Source organism: Oncorhynchus tshawytscha, linkage group LG32 (assembly GCF_018296145.1).
Source record: "Oncorhynchus tshawytscha isolate Ot180627B linkage group LG32, Otsh_v2.0, whole genome shotgun sequence".
Taxonomy (NCBI): Eukaryota; Metazoa; Chordata; class Actinopteri; order Salmoniformes; family Salmonidae; genus Oncorhynchus; species Oncorhynchus tshawytscha.
This window is the reverse complement of record NC_056460.1, coordinates 10,609,978-10,627,868: the sequence shown is the minus strand read 5'-3', so window position 1 is coordinate 10,627,868 and position 17,891 is coordinate 10,609,978. Positions and strand designations below refer to the sequence as shown.

The 17,891-nt window shown below is 44.1% G+C and overlaps 1 protein-coding gene across 2 annotated transcripts; it reads right to left on the bottom strand.

Annotated features, from left to right (window-relative positions):
- Positions 1-1,609: 1,609 nt before the first annotated feature.
- LOC112245742 (transcription factor Sp2) lies at positions 1,610-16,013 on the bottom strand. 2 transcript variants are annotated; one of them, XM_024413894.2, is made up of 8 exons: positions 15,913-16,013; positions 14,690-14,766; positions 8,117-8,818; positions 7,621-7,818; positions 6,595-6,880; positions 6,175-6,355; positions 4,513-4,706; positions 1,610-4,016 (listed from the first exon to the last, which is right to left on the bottom strand). In XM_024413894.2, exons 1-8 carry the CDS (start codon positions 15,980-15,982, stop codon positions 3,916-3,918), a joined length of 1,809 nt encoding a protein of 602 aa, XP_024269662.2. In that variant the 5' UTR covers positions 15,983-16,013; the 3' UTR covers positions 1,610-3,915. The 2 variants fall into 2 exon arrangements, with proteins under 2 accessions (XP_024269662.2, XP_024269663.2); XM_024413895.2 differs by lacking the exon at positions 15,913-16,013 and adding an exon at positions 15,647-15,906.
- Between the last annotated feature and the right edge of the window lie 1,878 nt (positions 16,014-17,891).

The following is a 17,891-nucleotide window of genomic DNA, read 5'->3' as shown; positions in this document are numbered from 1 at the left end:
TGGTTAGTCGAGGTAATTGAGGTAATATCAAATCAAATCAAATCAAATATATGTACATATAGGTAGAGTTATTAAAGTGACTATGCATAGATAATAACAGAGAGTAGCAACAGAGTAAAAGAGGGGGGAGTGGGGCAATGAAAATAGTCTGGGTTGCCATTTGATTACAGTGGTTCTTCCTGTAAAAGTTGCGTCATACTGCAGCACACCTTGCGGGCTGCCGCAGAATTCTATGGCAAATTATTTAACTGTCAGCCATTGTTGCCATTAATGCTAGTTAGTGCTAGTTTGACCACCAGAGGGCATCTTTGAGAAGCGTTTGACAGTCTTCAAAATTGTCTGTACTGGAGAATTTAAAACCTTTTTTGGTAGAACATACTATATTGGATTAATTTTAAGAAATTTAGCTTAATTAATTTGATTAATATTATGGTGTTTCTATTCCAGGAATAACAAAACCCTCAGGGTTTCCGTTAGGAAAATATGGCTCTGTACAACGTGACCGGTCAGGAGTAGGCTACAGTACTAAGACCATAACATTTCCACACCCTAATTGTAGTCTAACCAATACCCAAACGGAGATTCAGTGATCATAAAAATCTCATTGATTTATCAAGACCTGTCCCCATGCTTGTCTCAGAGCAGCACAAAATGGTGCTGAAATAGTTGACCACACACAGGTAGGCTATTGTTTAAAATCCTATTACTTCTAACTTCAATATGCTTTAAATGCCACAAATAATTTAACACAAACAATTCTTAAAACTCTAATGCTTTACTATTTAATAATTTCTTCCCTCCAAATTGATATTCATTATTTAAACACTGAACCCCCTAAGCAACGGGACTGGAATTGGTCAAACTTTCAGTTTAATACATGTCAAAATCATCCTCTTTCCCTAAAAGCATAATGGTCATTACTTTTTTTTTAAAATTACATGAAAGGGGGAGGTTAACTTGGCCCCGCAGACAATCGATCTGAACTAGACTTAAGTTTCCTTTAACTCTACAGAACATTATGTAGCAAACACACTTTTTTCTGAAATCAACTGTCCAGACATCAAGCCATGAAGGGGATACAGCACTGAGACCCTATAGCTTGGAATCACTCAATCTCTTCAAGAAATGATTTTATTTCCTCATTAGCCATGTACATTTGGCATAGGGTTTCCCAAGCTCGGCCAAAGTTGTTGTTTTTGCCCTAGCACTACACAGCTGATTCAAATAATCAAAGCTTGATGACGACTTGGATATTTGAAATCCGCTGTGTCGTCCTGCACTCAGGGCCGGGCCCCAGGGCCGAGTTTGGGAAACCCTGATTTAGTGGACCCTCTTATCCAGAGCAACTTACAGGAGCAATTAGGGTTAAGTGCCTTGCTCAAAGGCACATCAGATTTTTTCACCTGTCAGCTCAGGGATTCTAACCAGCAACCTTTCAGTTACTGGCCCGACGATCTAGGCTACCTATTGCCCTATGTAAAACAAATGACAGCCAGGTAAATACTTGTACACAAACACACCTTTTATAAAAATTCATCCTATGGTTCTCAGTGAGGGCAAATCTCTTGTGAAGGCTGATGGGACCTGGATGAAGAAGGACAACCCAGAATACAGTTTGAATGCTTTATTGGAGGGTTGGGTGACTGTAAAAAAGGAGCAAGCACCTGTAGTAAGTGCCTTAATACAAGTTATAAAAGATGGGCAATAGCTGGATATCTGAGGACTCCTGTTAAACAAAGGAAGTCTGAAATGGCACCCTATTTCCTATATAGTGCACTACTTCTGACCAGAGACCATAGAACTGTGGTTGAAAGTAAGTGCACAATATAGGGATTAGGGTGCCATTTCAGACACACGCAGGATCTGAATCTATTACTGTGGTAGATCAGGTTTAGAGAGGGAAAAGCACCTGGTTCACTGAGACCAACATTAGGACCTTTTCAGTTTAGGTAAAAACTCATCCACTGATCATTACTTAAAAATAAAATAAAAATCACACATTTTCAACCTGGGCTCAAGTCAGTGCACATAAACATCGGCATTGTGTAACATAAGTTAGATAAAAATAAAAGGAATTCTACAAATGCCGTTCCCTGGAAATTAGACAGAAATCTCTTTAAATACTGGGTGCAACTGTCTAAGGCAACTTTAAATTCGATAGAAAAGGGATCATCTAGAAGTAATGGTGTACAAAGCAGGAATGAAGCTATACAACGTCACATTACGCATTTTCCTTTCACACTGTACAGAGTCCGCTTCCTTCAGCTCTGGCCAGGCCGGCCAAAATACAAGGCAGTGTAACTTTTTTATCCTACATTTTACTGTGTCTCCCAGACACATTGTATATACACATTCAGGACATACAATACAAACATAAATATGAGCAGGACTTTCTTTCCGTCCCCAAGGCCCAGTTTAAGGCATCCAGACATACTGGACACGATTTTTCTATTGGCTATTCAATGAAATGTTGAACTCATTTTAAAATGCATGAGGACCATTTTTTTGTGTGTGGGGGGGGACATTTATAAATCTTTCCGATTAGTTATGCAGTTAGCTACATAAACAGTCAATATGTATTAATTGAACAGAACTTATTGTAATACTACGAGTAAAGGTTTAGCTCTGGTGTCCTTCCTTGAGTGTTCAAGGAATCGAAACACCAGAAACCTTAGATAAATAATAGTAGATAGCTTGTCAATTTATGTCATAAGAATCGGAAATGTTTTATCAAACATATTTGCCTCAGACTGATCTTAATGTAGATCATAATAAACAAGTTATGACAGGCCCGAGAAAGCATTTTCATGTTGATTATGTGCATCTTGTGGCATGATTGTCATGCCAGACCAATATTTGGAACAGATTTAGTTAATATCATAATGATATACACATACCAATGCACTACATTTAAACTCATTAGGATGGGGTGTGTATTCAAAATAAATGTGTAACTCTTCACTCAAACAAAAAAAAAATGCCAAAACCTAATTTACATTTTCATCTTTGATATAAAAAAACCTCCCGAAAAGGGTATTATGTCTGAACACCATAATTATCTATATTTGTCCATGTATGTGTGAAAGTATGTTTGTACGCACATACACAAACTCTTTTGCCAACTTGGGTTTTCAGAGTCTGGAACTGTGTAAGGTTTCAAAGTAGTCACCAAGGCCTCACAGATATGTAGGTTCATTCCAACCAAATCATTTATTTGTTGAAAAATCTATAATAGTACTTTGATATTGAACAAGAATAGAATTACAAATACCGTTCAAACCATGTAAAAGGATATGCATGTAGTGCAATTTACTGAATAGGATTTGTTTGACTGAAAAAAGTACCTTGGATACCAGTGGGGCTTGAGGATCAACTTTGAAAAAAAAACTTATTCTGGAGCTTCAACAACAATAATATTTGTTATTATTAACATTGAAAAGAATAAAACTTGGAAAAACAAGAAGGGGCAAGAGTGGCTGGAGTCTCCTTTGGGCTCGGGTACTTTGGTAGACTAAATCTATCCGTTTTTCTCTCATTCCTCCCTCAGACCTCGTGACTGGATATGGTGCTCAGAGCATGAGGTCATCAGAACACAGCAGCCACACTTGCCTATCTTTCTGGGAGACCGCCTTTCGCTGTTCTACGCATTCTGCCTACGTAGGTAAGCCTGCTGTCCGTAATTATATATATATATATATATTTTATCATTAATAAATTGACAGGAACAGTTGAGTCTGTCGGGGGAGGATTGGTATGTACACCAGGCTACGAAGCCCCTGAGGGGGGAGTAAGGAGAACAGGGCATATGGGGCCTTTTGGGGGTTCACCCATCATGAGACTACTCTCTTGGTATCCTCTCCTGCGGCCCTCTATGGGGTTTAGTTCATCAGGACATGTCTGTGCATACAGCACAGCTCACAAGTTCTTGGTGTTTATGTGTGTTTTGTAATGCTTCGTGAGATGGTCGCTCCTCATGAACCGTTTCTGACACTGGTTGCACTCGAAGCGCTTGTCTCCTACAAGGAAAAGACAGAATAAAATCAGTTGTTTAATTTTCCTGCATAACACAAAACTATGAAAGAGCAATACCATCCTTCTCTGCTGCAAGGGAATCTCTGCTACAAATCTGAGTGCCTGCTTGAGTCCTGGAAACTTCAGCAAAACTTAACATACTGTATGTTAATGTACTGCTCGAGTCCTGACATATGGTGAACACAATGGTGTATCAGAATGTTTTGGCATATGGAGTATTGTCGACTGACTTGTGCTAACCTTGCTGTGTACGGTACGTACCTCCTGTGTGTGTCCTGGGGTGTGTTCAGTAGGTGGAAAACATTTTGAAAACAGGGGCGGTACTATCTGAACTTGTCCAATAAGAACACAGGATTGTCATTATCCATTGCAAAACGTTTTGCTACGGTGCTCCTTACTGAACATGACCCAGTGTGTGTTGCAGACTGACCTACATTCACCCTACAGTGTGTATCAGCATGTCTCCTGCGGTGGACAGACCTGTGTGTGTCCTGGCGTGCCGCTGCAGCTCGTCGCTGCGCGTGAAGCGTTTGCCGCAGAAGACCCAGTTGCAGACGAAGGGCCGCTCGCCGGTGTGCAGGCGCACGTGGGCCCGGAGGAGGGACGTTTTCCGGAACGTCTTCTCGCAGCCTGGGATGTGACAGATGTGCTTCCTCTTCCCTACCTCGCCGGGCCTGCACAACACAGAAAACACAAACTTAACTACACTATATATATACACAAATGTATGTGGTCACCCCTTCAAGTTAGTGGATTTGGCTATTTCAGCCACACCTTTTATTGACAGATGTATAAAATCAAGCACACCGCCACGCAATCTCCATAGACAAACATTGGCCTTACTGAAGAGCGCAGTCACTTTCAACGTACCACTGTCATAGAATGCCACCTTTCCAACAAGTCAGTTCGTCAAATTTCTGCCCTGCTAGAGCTTCCACGGTCAACTGTAAGTGCTGTTATTGTGAAGTGGAAACGTCTAGGAGCAACAACGGCTCAGCCGGGTAGTGGTAGGCCTCACAAGCTCACAGAACGGGACCACCAAGTGCTGAAGTGCGTAAAATTGTCTGTCCTCATTTGCAACACTATCTACCGAATTCCTCTGGAAGCAACGTCAGCACAAGAACTGTTAGTCGAGAGCTTCATGAAATGGGTTTCCATGGCCGAGCAGCCGCACACAAGCCAAAGATCACCATGCGCATTGCCAAGCGTTGACAGGAGTGGTGTAAAGCTCACCGCCATTGGACACTGGAAATGCGTTCTCTGGAGTGATGAATCATGCTTTACCATCTGGCAGTCCAACGGACAAATCTGGGTTTGGCGGATGCCAGGAGAACGTTACCTAACCCACAATGCATAGTGCCAACTGTAAAGTTTGGTGGAGGAGGAATAATGGTCTGGGACTGTTTTTCATGGTTCAGGCTAGGCCCCTTAGTTCCAGTGAAGGGAAATCTTAACACTAGAGCATACAATGACATTCTAGACGATTCTGTGCTTCCAAATTTGTGGCAAAAGTTTGGAAAAGGCCCTTTCCTGTTTCAGCATGACAATGTCCCCATGCACAAAGCGAGGTCCAAATAGAAATGGTTTGTCGAGATATGTGTGGAAGAATTTGAGCCCTGATCTCAATCCCATCAAACACCCTGGGGATAAATAGTTACTCCGAATGAGAGTCAGGGCTAATCGCCCAACATCAGAGCCCGACCTAACTAATAATCGTGGCTGAATGGAAGTAAGTCCCCGTAGCAATGTTCCAACATCTTGTGGAAAGCCTTCTGAGAAGAGTGGAGGCTGTTATATGAGAAAAGGGGGGGGGACCAACTCCATATTAATGCCCATAATTTTGGAATGAGATGTTTGACGAACAGGTGTCCACATACTTTTGGTCATGTAGTGTATTCACTATATTTCTGCTTGGTGCACAGATATTAATAGCAGGAGGATGGAAAGTCATTGCTTGCAATCGTGGTTGTGTCTCTGCCCCAATCTCACAAAAGGGTACACTTTTGCCATACAGGTGTCAGTTTGTATCAACCAAGACATTCCATTCTGGCAACAAAAAAAAAAAGGTTTAATACTGTATATAATGCTTTTTCCCACCAGGTGCTCAGGCCTGTCACTAGTTTGCTAGTAAGAGCCACTTGCCTCTTCTCTGCGTCCTTACAGTTGGGACAGGTGCAGGCCATGCGGCGTTTCTTCTCCCCAGGCTGGCCCTGCAGCTCCAGAGCCAGAGTCTGCTCCATCTGCACCTGGTGGCCCTGGGAGGTCACGCCGCCCAGCTGGAGGGCCCCGCCCTGTACCGTCTGCACTGTCAGGTGCTGCTGCCCTGAAAGAACAGTAGAGACATTTTAACATCTTGCACATGTATAATAAACATATATTGTACATATATAAAGCTACTTTACACAGACATGCACACCCCAATCCACACACACATACATGCCTCCATTAGCTTGCTAATAGTCCATTGGAATGAAAAACGTTTTTAAAGGAAGACAGTATGGAAATAGAGTGGATATGGATATGGTCAAGCACTTTTTATATTTGTCACGAACACACACACACCTCCTGCATTGGTGATGGTGACGGGCACTCCTTGCACCTGGACCCCGTTAATGTTCATAGTCTGCACGGCCTGGCCCGCCGAGGAGAGCTGGGCCGCGTTCAACGCTATCATCCCCCCCGCCGGAGCTATTTTTGGTAGGGTCCTCTCCTTCCTGCCCCCCGCCAGTGTTCTCTTGGTGGCCCCCACGGACGACAGGGTGGTGGTGACCATGCTGGAGGGCGTGGAAACTGTGGTTTCCTGGAGCTGCACAGTCTGCCATTCGCCTGATGCGGTTTTGATCAGCAGCTGAGAGGAGCACAGGGGTGTCAGACTAACATGGAACAAGTCTGTCAGATTAGGACACATTTCTGTATTAAAAAGGCCCACTTCCACTTTTATGGTTTCATTACATTTCAGCTGTTTGAAAAGCGCATGTGCAATCAATCAAGACTCAATCATGGACACTCTTACTGACAGCTGTGGCTGCTTCACGTGATGTACTGTTGTCTCTAACTTCTTGCCCTTTGTGCTGTTGTCTGTGCCCAATAATGTTTGTACCATGTTTTGTGCTGCTACCATGTTGTGATGCTACCATGCTGTTGTCATGTGATGTTGCTACCATGCTGTGTTGTTGTCTTAGGTCTTTCTTTATGTAGTGTTGTCTCATGTCGCGATGTGCGTTTTGTCCTTTACTTTTATTTTGAATCCCAGCCCCCGTCCCCGCAGGAGGCCTTTTGCCTTTTGGTAGGCCGTCATTGTAAATAAGAATTTGTTCTTAACTGACTTGCCTATTTAACAAGGTTACATACACAAAAATAAAAAGAATAAACATGTGGGTAGCCTGGAGTGAGTGTAGAGAGGTGGTGTGCATGCAGCATCTGTAAGAGTACTGTGTATGTGGCCTGTGTGCATGACGACATAGGTCAGTCTGAAGTTGCCAATCTACAAATCACCTCGCATCCTAACTAACTACTCTGAGTAACTCCTATATCTGTCAGTTTGCTGAGAGAGCTACATTGATGATCTCTAACAACTTGTGTGTGTACCTGAGTGGGCTCTGGTTGCAGGCTGGGTGCAGGCTGTCTCTGGGGGACCTGAGGCAGGGTGGCGGAGGCGGCCTGCACCACCTTCAGGGCCTGCTGGGGGATCTGGACCACCTGCTGCTCCTGTTTCTGCTGCACCAACTGCACCAGCTGCTGCTGGCCTGACCCGGTGTTCTGCACGATCAGGAGCTGGTTACCCGCCTGGGGAGAACACCGAGAGAGCAGCAATGAGACACAGACCTAAATCTGTCCAACACTTACTCATACAGGGACCCCAATACGGGAGATTGAAGAGTTGATAGAGTAGGATAACCCTCATGTAAAGCATAGCACTTTGAGTTTGAGAAATACAGATGAAATCATTACTCATTTACACTCACTCACAAGCATTGTAGACATATTCAGTAATTAGTACCCATTTGTAGCCCAATCAAGCAAGTGAACTAGTCCACAAGTCATGGTTGACCCTACACCAAATGCAGCAGAACAACAAACATACCTGAATAATATTCTCCCCGGCTTCTAACAATATCGTCTCCATCTGCTCGGGGGGCGGAGAGGTGGTCTGTGGTGGAGGGGCTGCTGCCACCAGCTTCTTCCTTCCTCGTCTGCCCTTCGTTGGAGGGGGAGGAGCTGCCGCTGGCTCCTCTCCGGTGGCTACGTTGAGGGGCAGCGTGAGCCCGCTGGGCAGCCGCACCACGTTGGCTGCATTGGGTTTCCGCCCCCTGGGGGACGGCTTGATGGCCACCGTCTTCTGCGGGGTGATGGGCGCGGTAGCGGGCTGTGGCTGGGGGACCGTCATGGGCGTGGTGATGATGGCCTGGTTGGTACCCGGGATGAGCTGGATCTGTCCGCCCTGCTGCATCATCTGGATGGTCTGTGTGCCTCCCAGCTGCGGCATCACCTGGTACTGGATGTTGGATGTTTGATTCGAGCGGCCAGGGCTCTGCTGGATTGTGAGGACGATGGGGGTGCCGGGGCTGTTGGAGCCCAGGCCCGCTGGCAGCTGGATCACATTTCCTTTAGCGGACAGGAAGCCCAGGTTTTTGGGAGGGGCGGGGGCGATGGGGGCGGGCTTGATGGGGAGGAGACGGCGAGGTTGGGGTTGGGCAGGAGGGGCGCTGACAGGGGCCTGAGCGGCAGGGGGGCCGATCTTACTGCAGGTGGCGGCCAGGAGGGCCAGTGGGGAGGGCTGGGAGTCCTGTACAGGATGAGAGAGAGAGAGAGACAAATGGTTCGGGGTGGAACAAGTTGGACACAAAGGATTTACTGTTGATATCAGACCCGGGCGAAATCCCCGTCATTTGCATGAAGAAGCGACACCGATACAGGGGACGCAGGTCCAGGTGCCTTGTGAGAATTCGGTGAGTGGGTAACCCGCCTCTACCATCCGTCCTATTGGCCAATGTCCAGTCATTGAAGAATAAACTGGATGAGCTCAGTTCAAGACTATCCTACCAACGGGACATTAAAAACTGTAATATCTTATTTTCATATGAGTCGTGGCAGATCGATGTCATGGATAATATACAGCTGGCTGGGTTCTGTGCATCGGCAAGACTTAACAGCTGCCTCCGGTAAGACAAGGGGTGGCGGTCTATGTCTATTTGTCAATAACAGCTGGTGCGCAAAATCTAATATTAAGGAAGACTTAAGGTTTTGCTCGCTTGAGGGTAGAGTATCTCATGATATGCTGTAGACCACACTATTTACCAAGAGTTTTCATCTATATTTTTCGTAGATGTCTATTTACCACAACAAACCGATGATGGCACTAAGACCGCACTCAACGAGCTGTATAAGGCCATAAGCAAACAGGAAAATGCTAATCGAGAGGCGGTACTCCTAGTGGCCGGGGACTTTAATGCAGGGAAACAAATCCTTTTTACCTAATTTCTACCAGCATGTTACATGTGCAACAAGAGGGGGGAAAAAAATCTAGACCACCTTGACTCCACACACAGAGACGCGTACAAAGCTCTCCTTCGCCCTTCATTTGGCAAATCTGACCATAATAATATCCTCCTGTTTCCGGCTTACAAGCCAAAACTAAAGCAGGAAGTACCAGCGACTCTTCCAATACAGAAGTGGTCAGATGACGCAAATTCTAAGCTACAAGACTATTTTGCTAGCAGACTGGAATATGTTCCGGGATTCATCCAATGGCATTGAGGAGTATACCACCTCGGGTCATCGGCTTCATCAATATGTGCATTGATGACGTCGTCCCCAGTAACCAGAAGCCATGGATTACAGGAAACATCCGCACTGAGCTAAAGGGTAGAGCTGCCGCTTTAAAGGGAGTGGGACTCTAACTCGGATGCTTATAAGACATCCCGCTATGCCCTCCAACAAACCATCAAACAGGCAAAGCGTCAATACAGGACTAAGATTGAATCCTACTACACCGGCTCTAGCACTCTTTGGACGTGGCAGGGCTGGCAAACTATTACGGACTACAAAGGGAAGCCCATCCGCGAGCTTCCCAGTGACACGAGCCTACCAGACAAGCTAAATGACTTCTATGTGCACTTAGACACTGAAGCATGCATGAGAGCAACAACTGTTCCGGACGACTATGATAGCCAATGTGAATAAGTCCTTTAAACAGGTCAACAGTCACAAGGCTGCAAGGCCCGACGGATTACCAGGACGTGTACTACAAGCATGCGCTGCGCTGACCAACTGGCAATTGTATTCACTGACATTTTCAACCTCTCCCTGACCGAGTCTGTAATACCTACATGTATCAAGCAGACCACCATAGTCCGTGCCCAAGAACACCAAGGTAACCTGCCTAAATGGCTACCAACCCGTAGCACTCACGTATGTAGCCATGAAGGGCAGTGAAAGGCTGGTCATGGCTCACATCAACACCATCATCCCAGAAACCCTAGACCCACTCTAATTTGCATACCACCCCAACCGATCCACAGATGACGCAATCTATATTGCACTCCATACTGCCCTTTCCCACCTGGACAAAAGGAACACCTATGTGAGAATGCTGTTCATTGATTACAGGTCAGCGTTCAACACCATAGTGCCCTCAAAGCTCATCACTAAGCTAAAGACCCAGGGACTAAACACCTCTCTCTGCAACTCGATCCTGGACTTCCTGACGGGCCGCCCCCAGGTGGCAAGGGTAGGCAACAGCACATCTGCCACACTGATCCTCAACACAGGGGCCCCTCGGGGGTGCGTGCTTAGTCCCCTCCTGTACTCCCCATTTACCCACTACTGCGTGGCTAAGCACGACTCCAACATCATCATTTTCCGAGGACACAACAGTGGTAGGCCTGATCACTGACAACAATGAGACAGCCTATAGGGAGGAGGTCAAAGACCTGGCAGTGTGGTTCCAGGACAACAATCTCTCCCTCAAGGTGATCAAGAAAAAGGAGATGATCGTGGACTACAGAAAAAAGGAGGGCTGAGCACACCCCCATTCTCATCGACAGGGCTGTAGTGGAGCAAGTTGAGAGCTTCAAGTTGCTTGGTGTCCACATCAACAACAAACTAACATAGTCCAATCACACCAAGACAGTTGTGAAGAGGGCATGACAAAACCTATTCCCCCTCAAGAGACTGAAAAGATTTGGCATGGGTCCTCAGATCCTCAAAAGGTTCTACAGCTGCAACATCGAGAGCATCCTGATTGGTTGCATCACTGCCTGGTATGACAACTGCTCGGCCTCCGACCACAAGGCGTGTAGTGCGAACGGCCCAGTACATCACTGGGGCCAAGCTTCCTGCCATCCAGGACCTCTAGACCAGGCGGTGTCAGAGGAACGCCCTAAAAATTGTTGAAGACTCCAGCCACCCTAGTCATAGACTGTTCTCTCTGCTATCGCACAGCAAGCGGTCTAGGACCAAGAGGCTTCTAAACAGCTTCTACCCCCAAGCCATAAGACTCTTGACCATCTAGTCAAATGGCTACCCAGACTAATTGCAGTGCACCCCCCACCCCCTCTTTACACCACTGCTACTCTCTGTTGTCATCTATACATAGTCACTTTAATAACTCTACCTACATGTACATACTACCTCAACTATCCGGTGGCCCCACACATCGACTCTGTATTGGTACTCCCCGGTATATAGTCTCACTATTATTATTTTACTGCTGCTCTTTAATTATTTGTTACTTTTACCTCTTATAGTTATCCATATTTTTTTCAAACCGCATTGTTGGTTAGGGGCTTGTAAAGTAAGCATTTTACCCTAAGGTATACCTACGCTTGTTGTATTCGGCGCATGTGACTAATAAAATTTGATTTGAAACACAACAGACCAGCAAAATTGATAAAAGGTTGTGGTGGCAGTAGAAGGAACAGCGGCAACAGGAAAAACCTTGGTACTTTCACACTAATATATGGTAAAGAATGCAAGCGACTTCAATGGCTAATTTCTCTGAACATAGGAAAAAAACATCACCTGATTCTCACACACCTCCCACTCCTCGTTCTACTCAACTAGTCTAAAGGCCAGTTTTATTGCTTCTTTAATCACAACAGTTTTCAGCTGTGCTAACATAATTGCAAAAGGGGTTTCTAATGATCAATTAGCCTTTTAAAATGATAAACTTGGATTTGCTAACATAACGTGCCATTGGAACACAGGAATGATGGTTGCTGATAATGGGACTCTGTACTCCTATGTAGATATTCCATAAAAATACAAATCAGCCGTTTCCAGCTACAATACAGTTGTGGCAAAAAGTTTTGAGAATTACACAAATTTTCACAAAGTCTGCTGCCTCAGTTTGTATGATGGCAATTTGCATATACTCCAGAATGTTATGAAGAGTGATCAGATGAATTGCAAAGTCCCTCTTTGCCATGCAAATGAACTGAATCCCCCCAAAACATTTCCCCTGCATTTCAGCTCTGCCACAAAAGGACCAGCTGACATCATGTCAGTGATTCTCTCGTTAACATGTGAGTGTTGACGAGGACAAGGCTGGAGATCACTCAGTCATGCTGATTGAGTTCGAATAACAGACTGGAAGCTTCAAAATGAGGGTGGTGCTTGGAATCATTGTTCTTCCTCTGTCAACCATGATTACCTGAAAGGAAACACGTGCCATCATCATTGCTTTGCACAAAAAGGGCTTCACGGGCAAGGATTTTGCTGCCAGTAAGATTGCACCTAAATCAACCATTTATCAGATCATCAAGAACTTCAAGGAGAGCGGTTCAATTGTTGTGAAGGCGGCTTCAGGGCGCCCAAGACAGTCCAGCAAGCACCAGGACTGTCTCCTAAAGTTGATTCAGCTGCAGGATCAGGGCACCACCAGTAGAGAGCTTGCTCAGTAATGGCAGCAGGCAGGTGTGAGTGCATCTGCACGCATAGTGAGGCGAAGACTTTTGGAGGATAGCCTGGTGTCAAGAAGGGCAGCAAAGAAGCCACTTCTCTCCAGGATAAACATCAGGGACAGACTGATATTCTACAAAATGTACAGGGATTGGACTGCTGAGGACTGGGGTAAAGTCATTTTCTCTGATGAATCCCCTTTCCGATTGTTTGGGGCATCCGGAAAAAAGCTTGTCCGGAGAAGACAAGGTGAGTGCTACCATCAGTCCTGTGTCATGCCAACAGTAAAGCATCCTGAGACCATTCATGTGTGGGGTTGCTTCTCAGCCAAAGGAGTGGGCTCACTCACAATTTTACCTAAGAACATAGCCATGAATAAAGAATGGTACCAACACATCCTCCGAGAGCAACTTCTCCCAACCATCCAGGAACAGTTTGGTGATGAACAATGCCTTTTCCAGCGTGATGGAGCAAATTGCCATAAGGCAAAAGTGATAACTAAGTGGCTCGGGGAACAATACATCGATATTTTGGGTCCATGGCCAGGAAACTCGCCAGACCTTAATCCCATTGAGAACTTGTGGTCAATCCTCAAGAAGCGGGTGGACAAACAAAAACCCACAAATTCTGACCACCTCCAAGCATTGATTATGCAAGAATGGGCTGCCATCAGTCAGGATGTGGCCCAGAAGTTAATTGACAGCGTGCCAGGGCAGATTGCAGAGGTCTTGAAAGGGAAGGGTCAACACTGCAAATATTGACTCTTTGCATCAACTTCATGTAATTTTCAATAAAAGCCTTTGACACTTATGAAATACTTGTAATTATACTTCAGTATTCCATCTGGCAAAAATATCTAAAGACACTGAAGCAGCAAACTTTGTGAAAATTAATTTGTCATTCTCAAAACTTTTGCCCACGACTGTAGTCATTTACAACATTAACAATATCTACACTGTATTTCTGATCAATTTGATGTCATTTTAATGGGGTAAAAAATGTTTTTCTTCCAAAAACAAGGACATTTCTAAGTGACCCCAAACTTTTGAACGGTAATATTATATATTAGAAACGTTGAAGAAACAATACTCCAAGCAGCAGCTCCATACTACTTGTTAGAGCTAGAGAACTGATACCGTATACTGGTTGTTGAGGTGGGCTTGGCGTGGGGGGGTCCGTGGGTGGCTTTTGATAATTTTACTGGATTCCTCATGTCTTACTCATTGTTAGGTAGAATTAAGGTCCAAATTCGATGTTAAGTACTATAATTATTGAAGATATGAATCTTATAAATTAAAATGGCCAATTTGGGTGCCATCAATCGGCTTTACTTCTCAGATATCAAATTACATTGCAACAAAACATTTCAAGAATGCTAATCTTATCCGTTTCTAACTACAGAAATGATTTCTGAACAATCGGAGATGGTGGGTGTCAATGCTCTTTCTTGTGCTTTTTGAAGTGGAGTGACTCTTGTGCAACAAAGCTAGGAGAAACAAATAGAAAGTTATCATGAATTTCACACAGCCCTAGGTGGAACACAGTTTACATACAGGAGGTTAAGCTACATCTCACCATTGGCAACCAATAAAATACATAAACTGCAAACTTCACAATAGGATGGCATTGCTGGACTCAGTATTCACGCTTTAGTCAAATAATGAACCCCTTGGTTACTTTTAAGACACTACTGGGTGATATTTACACATCCGAGAACCACCGAGGACAAGCAGGAAGTAGTCTAACTGTGACTCACTTGAGAGGAAGTGGCAGAGGGTTGGAGATACTCGCTGGGACTGACAGCAACAGTGGTGGCCATACTGTCCTGTTGATCTGCAACATACATGGAAACACACATTGCATATACTGTAAATAGTCTAACACATTTCAAGTACCAAAAATAATGCAGGTCACTGTCAATACGTCTGCTGCAGAGATTCAGGAAATTATTAAATCCGAGGGAGCTGTTTTGCCCTAAACGCATGCAAAGTCATTCAAATAAGACACAGTACACAAAGGACAATGGGCACTGCAACTCTAATAGATTAGTTGTGGCTGGCTAGCTACCACCCCGTGAATGCCAGTCACATCAGACGTTGGTGTAAATTGCGTGACCTTTAATCCGTACTAAAAGTGCGGGTCTATGCCAATAAAAGATAGCAATGCATGAGTCTGACTAACTACAACTCCTAGTCTACAGAATACAGAATTAAAAGGCCCTAAAAAAATACAGTATGCTAGCTAGCAAATGGGCACAGCAGAGAGCTACTACTTGTGTACAGTGAGTTTGGTGGCTACTGTACCTGGCTGAATTCTCACGCAATCTCACAAATAGCTCAAGCATGATAATGTATCGCGAGAGTATTAATACAATAATTGTACTGTACAAATAATATGCACTGTGGATTATTGGGTCAGTTGCAATCATGACCAATGTGACTGTCTCTTTAAAATCGGATATTTCATGCTTAGAATTTTTTTGGAGCGCGGCCTGAAAATAGCGCCGCCATCAAACGTACACAGATAGCTTCTTGCAAGCGAAATGGTTTGCTGCCTAACTGGAAGTCAAAAATGAAACAATTAGCTGGCATTGCAAATACTTTCTCGTGCAGCTGACTTTTCAAAGTGAGTGGAACAAACAGCCCATTGCGATACATGCATGTGGAATTTGTTTTAATGTGAAATATCGAAAATGATTATCATCAATGTATACCTAACAGTAGCTGGAATTACAAACAGGATTCAGCTTTACTGGCTAGTATGCTAAGCTAGATACGCGTAGCAAATCAAACTCTTTGATACTGAAAAAAAGGCAGCCCTTTTCCGGAAGTGCATAGCTGGCTTGCACAATGCTCCTACTCAACAACAAACATAAGGAATTTCCAGCACAAACTGTTCGATGTGTTTTCTTTAACATAGACCAAATTGTTTTACGAAGTACAATGTAATATAAATGCCAATGTTTTAATTCCTACCCACCGCTCATGACGACACTCGCTCTCCGTGAGCCTTCAAGAGCAAGCCCCTGGAAGATTCCGCCCACGCTCATGGACCAATCCACGCGCTATTGTTGAATGAAGGATGCCCAGGCCAGCCAATAGACACGAGCTCTCAATGTGATTGAAATTCCATTTTGCCAATGAAAAACATGAAACCTCACACAACCGTCGATGGATGCTATTTTAACCAATGGAGTATACAGATTATGGTCTATGGGGTGGGTTTTAAGGGAGAAGGTGGACCAGGCAAAGGGCCTATTATACTGGTTTTACATTTAAATGACGTCTATAATGTCCAATAAGAGCTCTATGGGACAAATCGGTCAAACTCAGAATGACATCCATTTTGATCAATGAGCTTGTTTTAAGCCATTTGATTCAGGTAATACCTACGACAAAAGCACAGATACAGTATGTTATTAGAATGGATAGGCTATACTCAGTCTGTCATAGTCAACACACAATAAGGCTTACGGATGACGAGGTATGAAGGTAGTGCTGATAAGGGCACAGGGAAAGCTGTTACAAACTCGTTTCTGTCACTCAAACTAAATTACAGCTGATCTGTAGTGATGTAGATCCTCAGGTAATCTATAGTAATAACATGTTTTCTAAATACTCACCTACACCTATGTGAATATCCCAGTCATTAGTAATATTTTACAGGTGTAGTAGCGCGATCATTGAGTGCATGCAAAATAGGCTTATTATGCACGATTATCAAGCTTGCAAAATTATGTCTAAGGGAACTATCAGACGTGTATTTCTGCTTATTAAAACATTATAGTACCACTTTGCACTAGCTCCTGGTGGCCTACCATTTTTAGGCTGATTTGATATATGACATGGATAATACGCCTTTAGAGAAGGTGTATTCAAGTCTTACCCTACAAGGTCCGGAAGCCTGCAAGTGCTCTGTTCTAGCTGCTCATTCATTTTACCACCTCATCTAAATCAGTCCCTGATTAGAGGTGAATGATGAAAACAAGCAGTGGAACTGGCTTCAAGGTCCAGAGTTGAGTTTGATGGGTATAGAGTATGGGCAAGAATTTGAAACCAGTCAGCACCAAGAGACCAGTTCATGGTTAGGGTCATTTCCATTTCAACACAATCAGTAAAATAATTACACAAACAAATTCAGCTCAGAATTGAAAATATCAAATAATTAAACCCTTAGTGTAGACCTGCTGGACCTTCTTATCCAATTTCCTATTTTAATATATAATCACAAACCCATTTACACAACTGGATTCTCTCTATAGAGGCAAATCACCAATACTGCTGGCATAGTTAGATGCCAAGTTCATGTGTTGTCCATCCATTAAGTTGGCCCCCAACAAAATCATCCTTCCTGTGTGTGTGTGTGTGAATAGGATCACAATGAAAAAGGGGCACAATAAAATAAGCATATGTTTGGTAGGGGGGGAACTAAAAAGCAAAGCAGTCAAAATGACAGGATGAGTTGATGTTTTTGTCAAGTGCAAGTGTTAAAAACTATTCTGTGTGAAGATTGACATTGCCATTATGCTTTGCATGCCTCTTGTCCCGACGATTATACAACAGGGTGTGTGTTGTCATTGGTAGTTGAGTTATTAAGAGTGTATGATGGAGTAAAAACATTTGACCTTGATGCTGTTTACACTACTACTTAATTATTACATCAGTCTGTATGGATTGAAAGGGCCACGTTCATCATTACCGCAAAAACACCCACACGGGAATTGACATACACTGGAGTGTGCCAAACATTAGGATCAACTTCCTAAAATTGAGTTGTGCCGTCCCCTCCCTCCCCCCTCCCTCATGAAGGCCTGCATGAGTGTATCAGTGGTCATGTGTCACTATGTACAGTTGAAGTCGGAAGTTTACATACACTTAAGTTGGAGTCATTAAAACTCGTTTTTCTACCACTCCACAGATTTCTCATTAACAAACTATAGTTTTGGCAAGTCAGTTAGG

Bases quoted from the DNA above. Each gene is read 5' to 3' on its own strand.
- LOC112245742 (XM_024413894.2), bottom strand. From the start codon at position 15,982: ATGAGCGTGGGCGGAATCTTCCAGGGGCTTGCTCTTGAAGGCTCACGG. The intron at 6,356-6,594 runs GTGTGTGTGTGT...CTGTTCTTTCAG, and splicing joins CACCATCACCAATGCAGGAG to GGCAGCAGCACCTGACAGTG. The intron at 4,017-4,512 runs GTCTGTCCACCG...TTTTCCTTGTAG, and splicing joins GCACGCCAGGACACACACAG to GAGACAAGCGCTTCGAGTGC.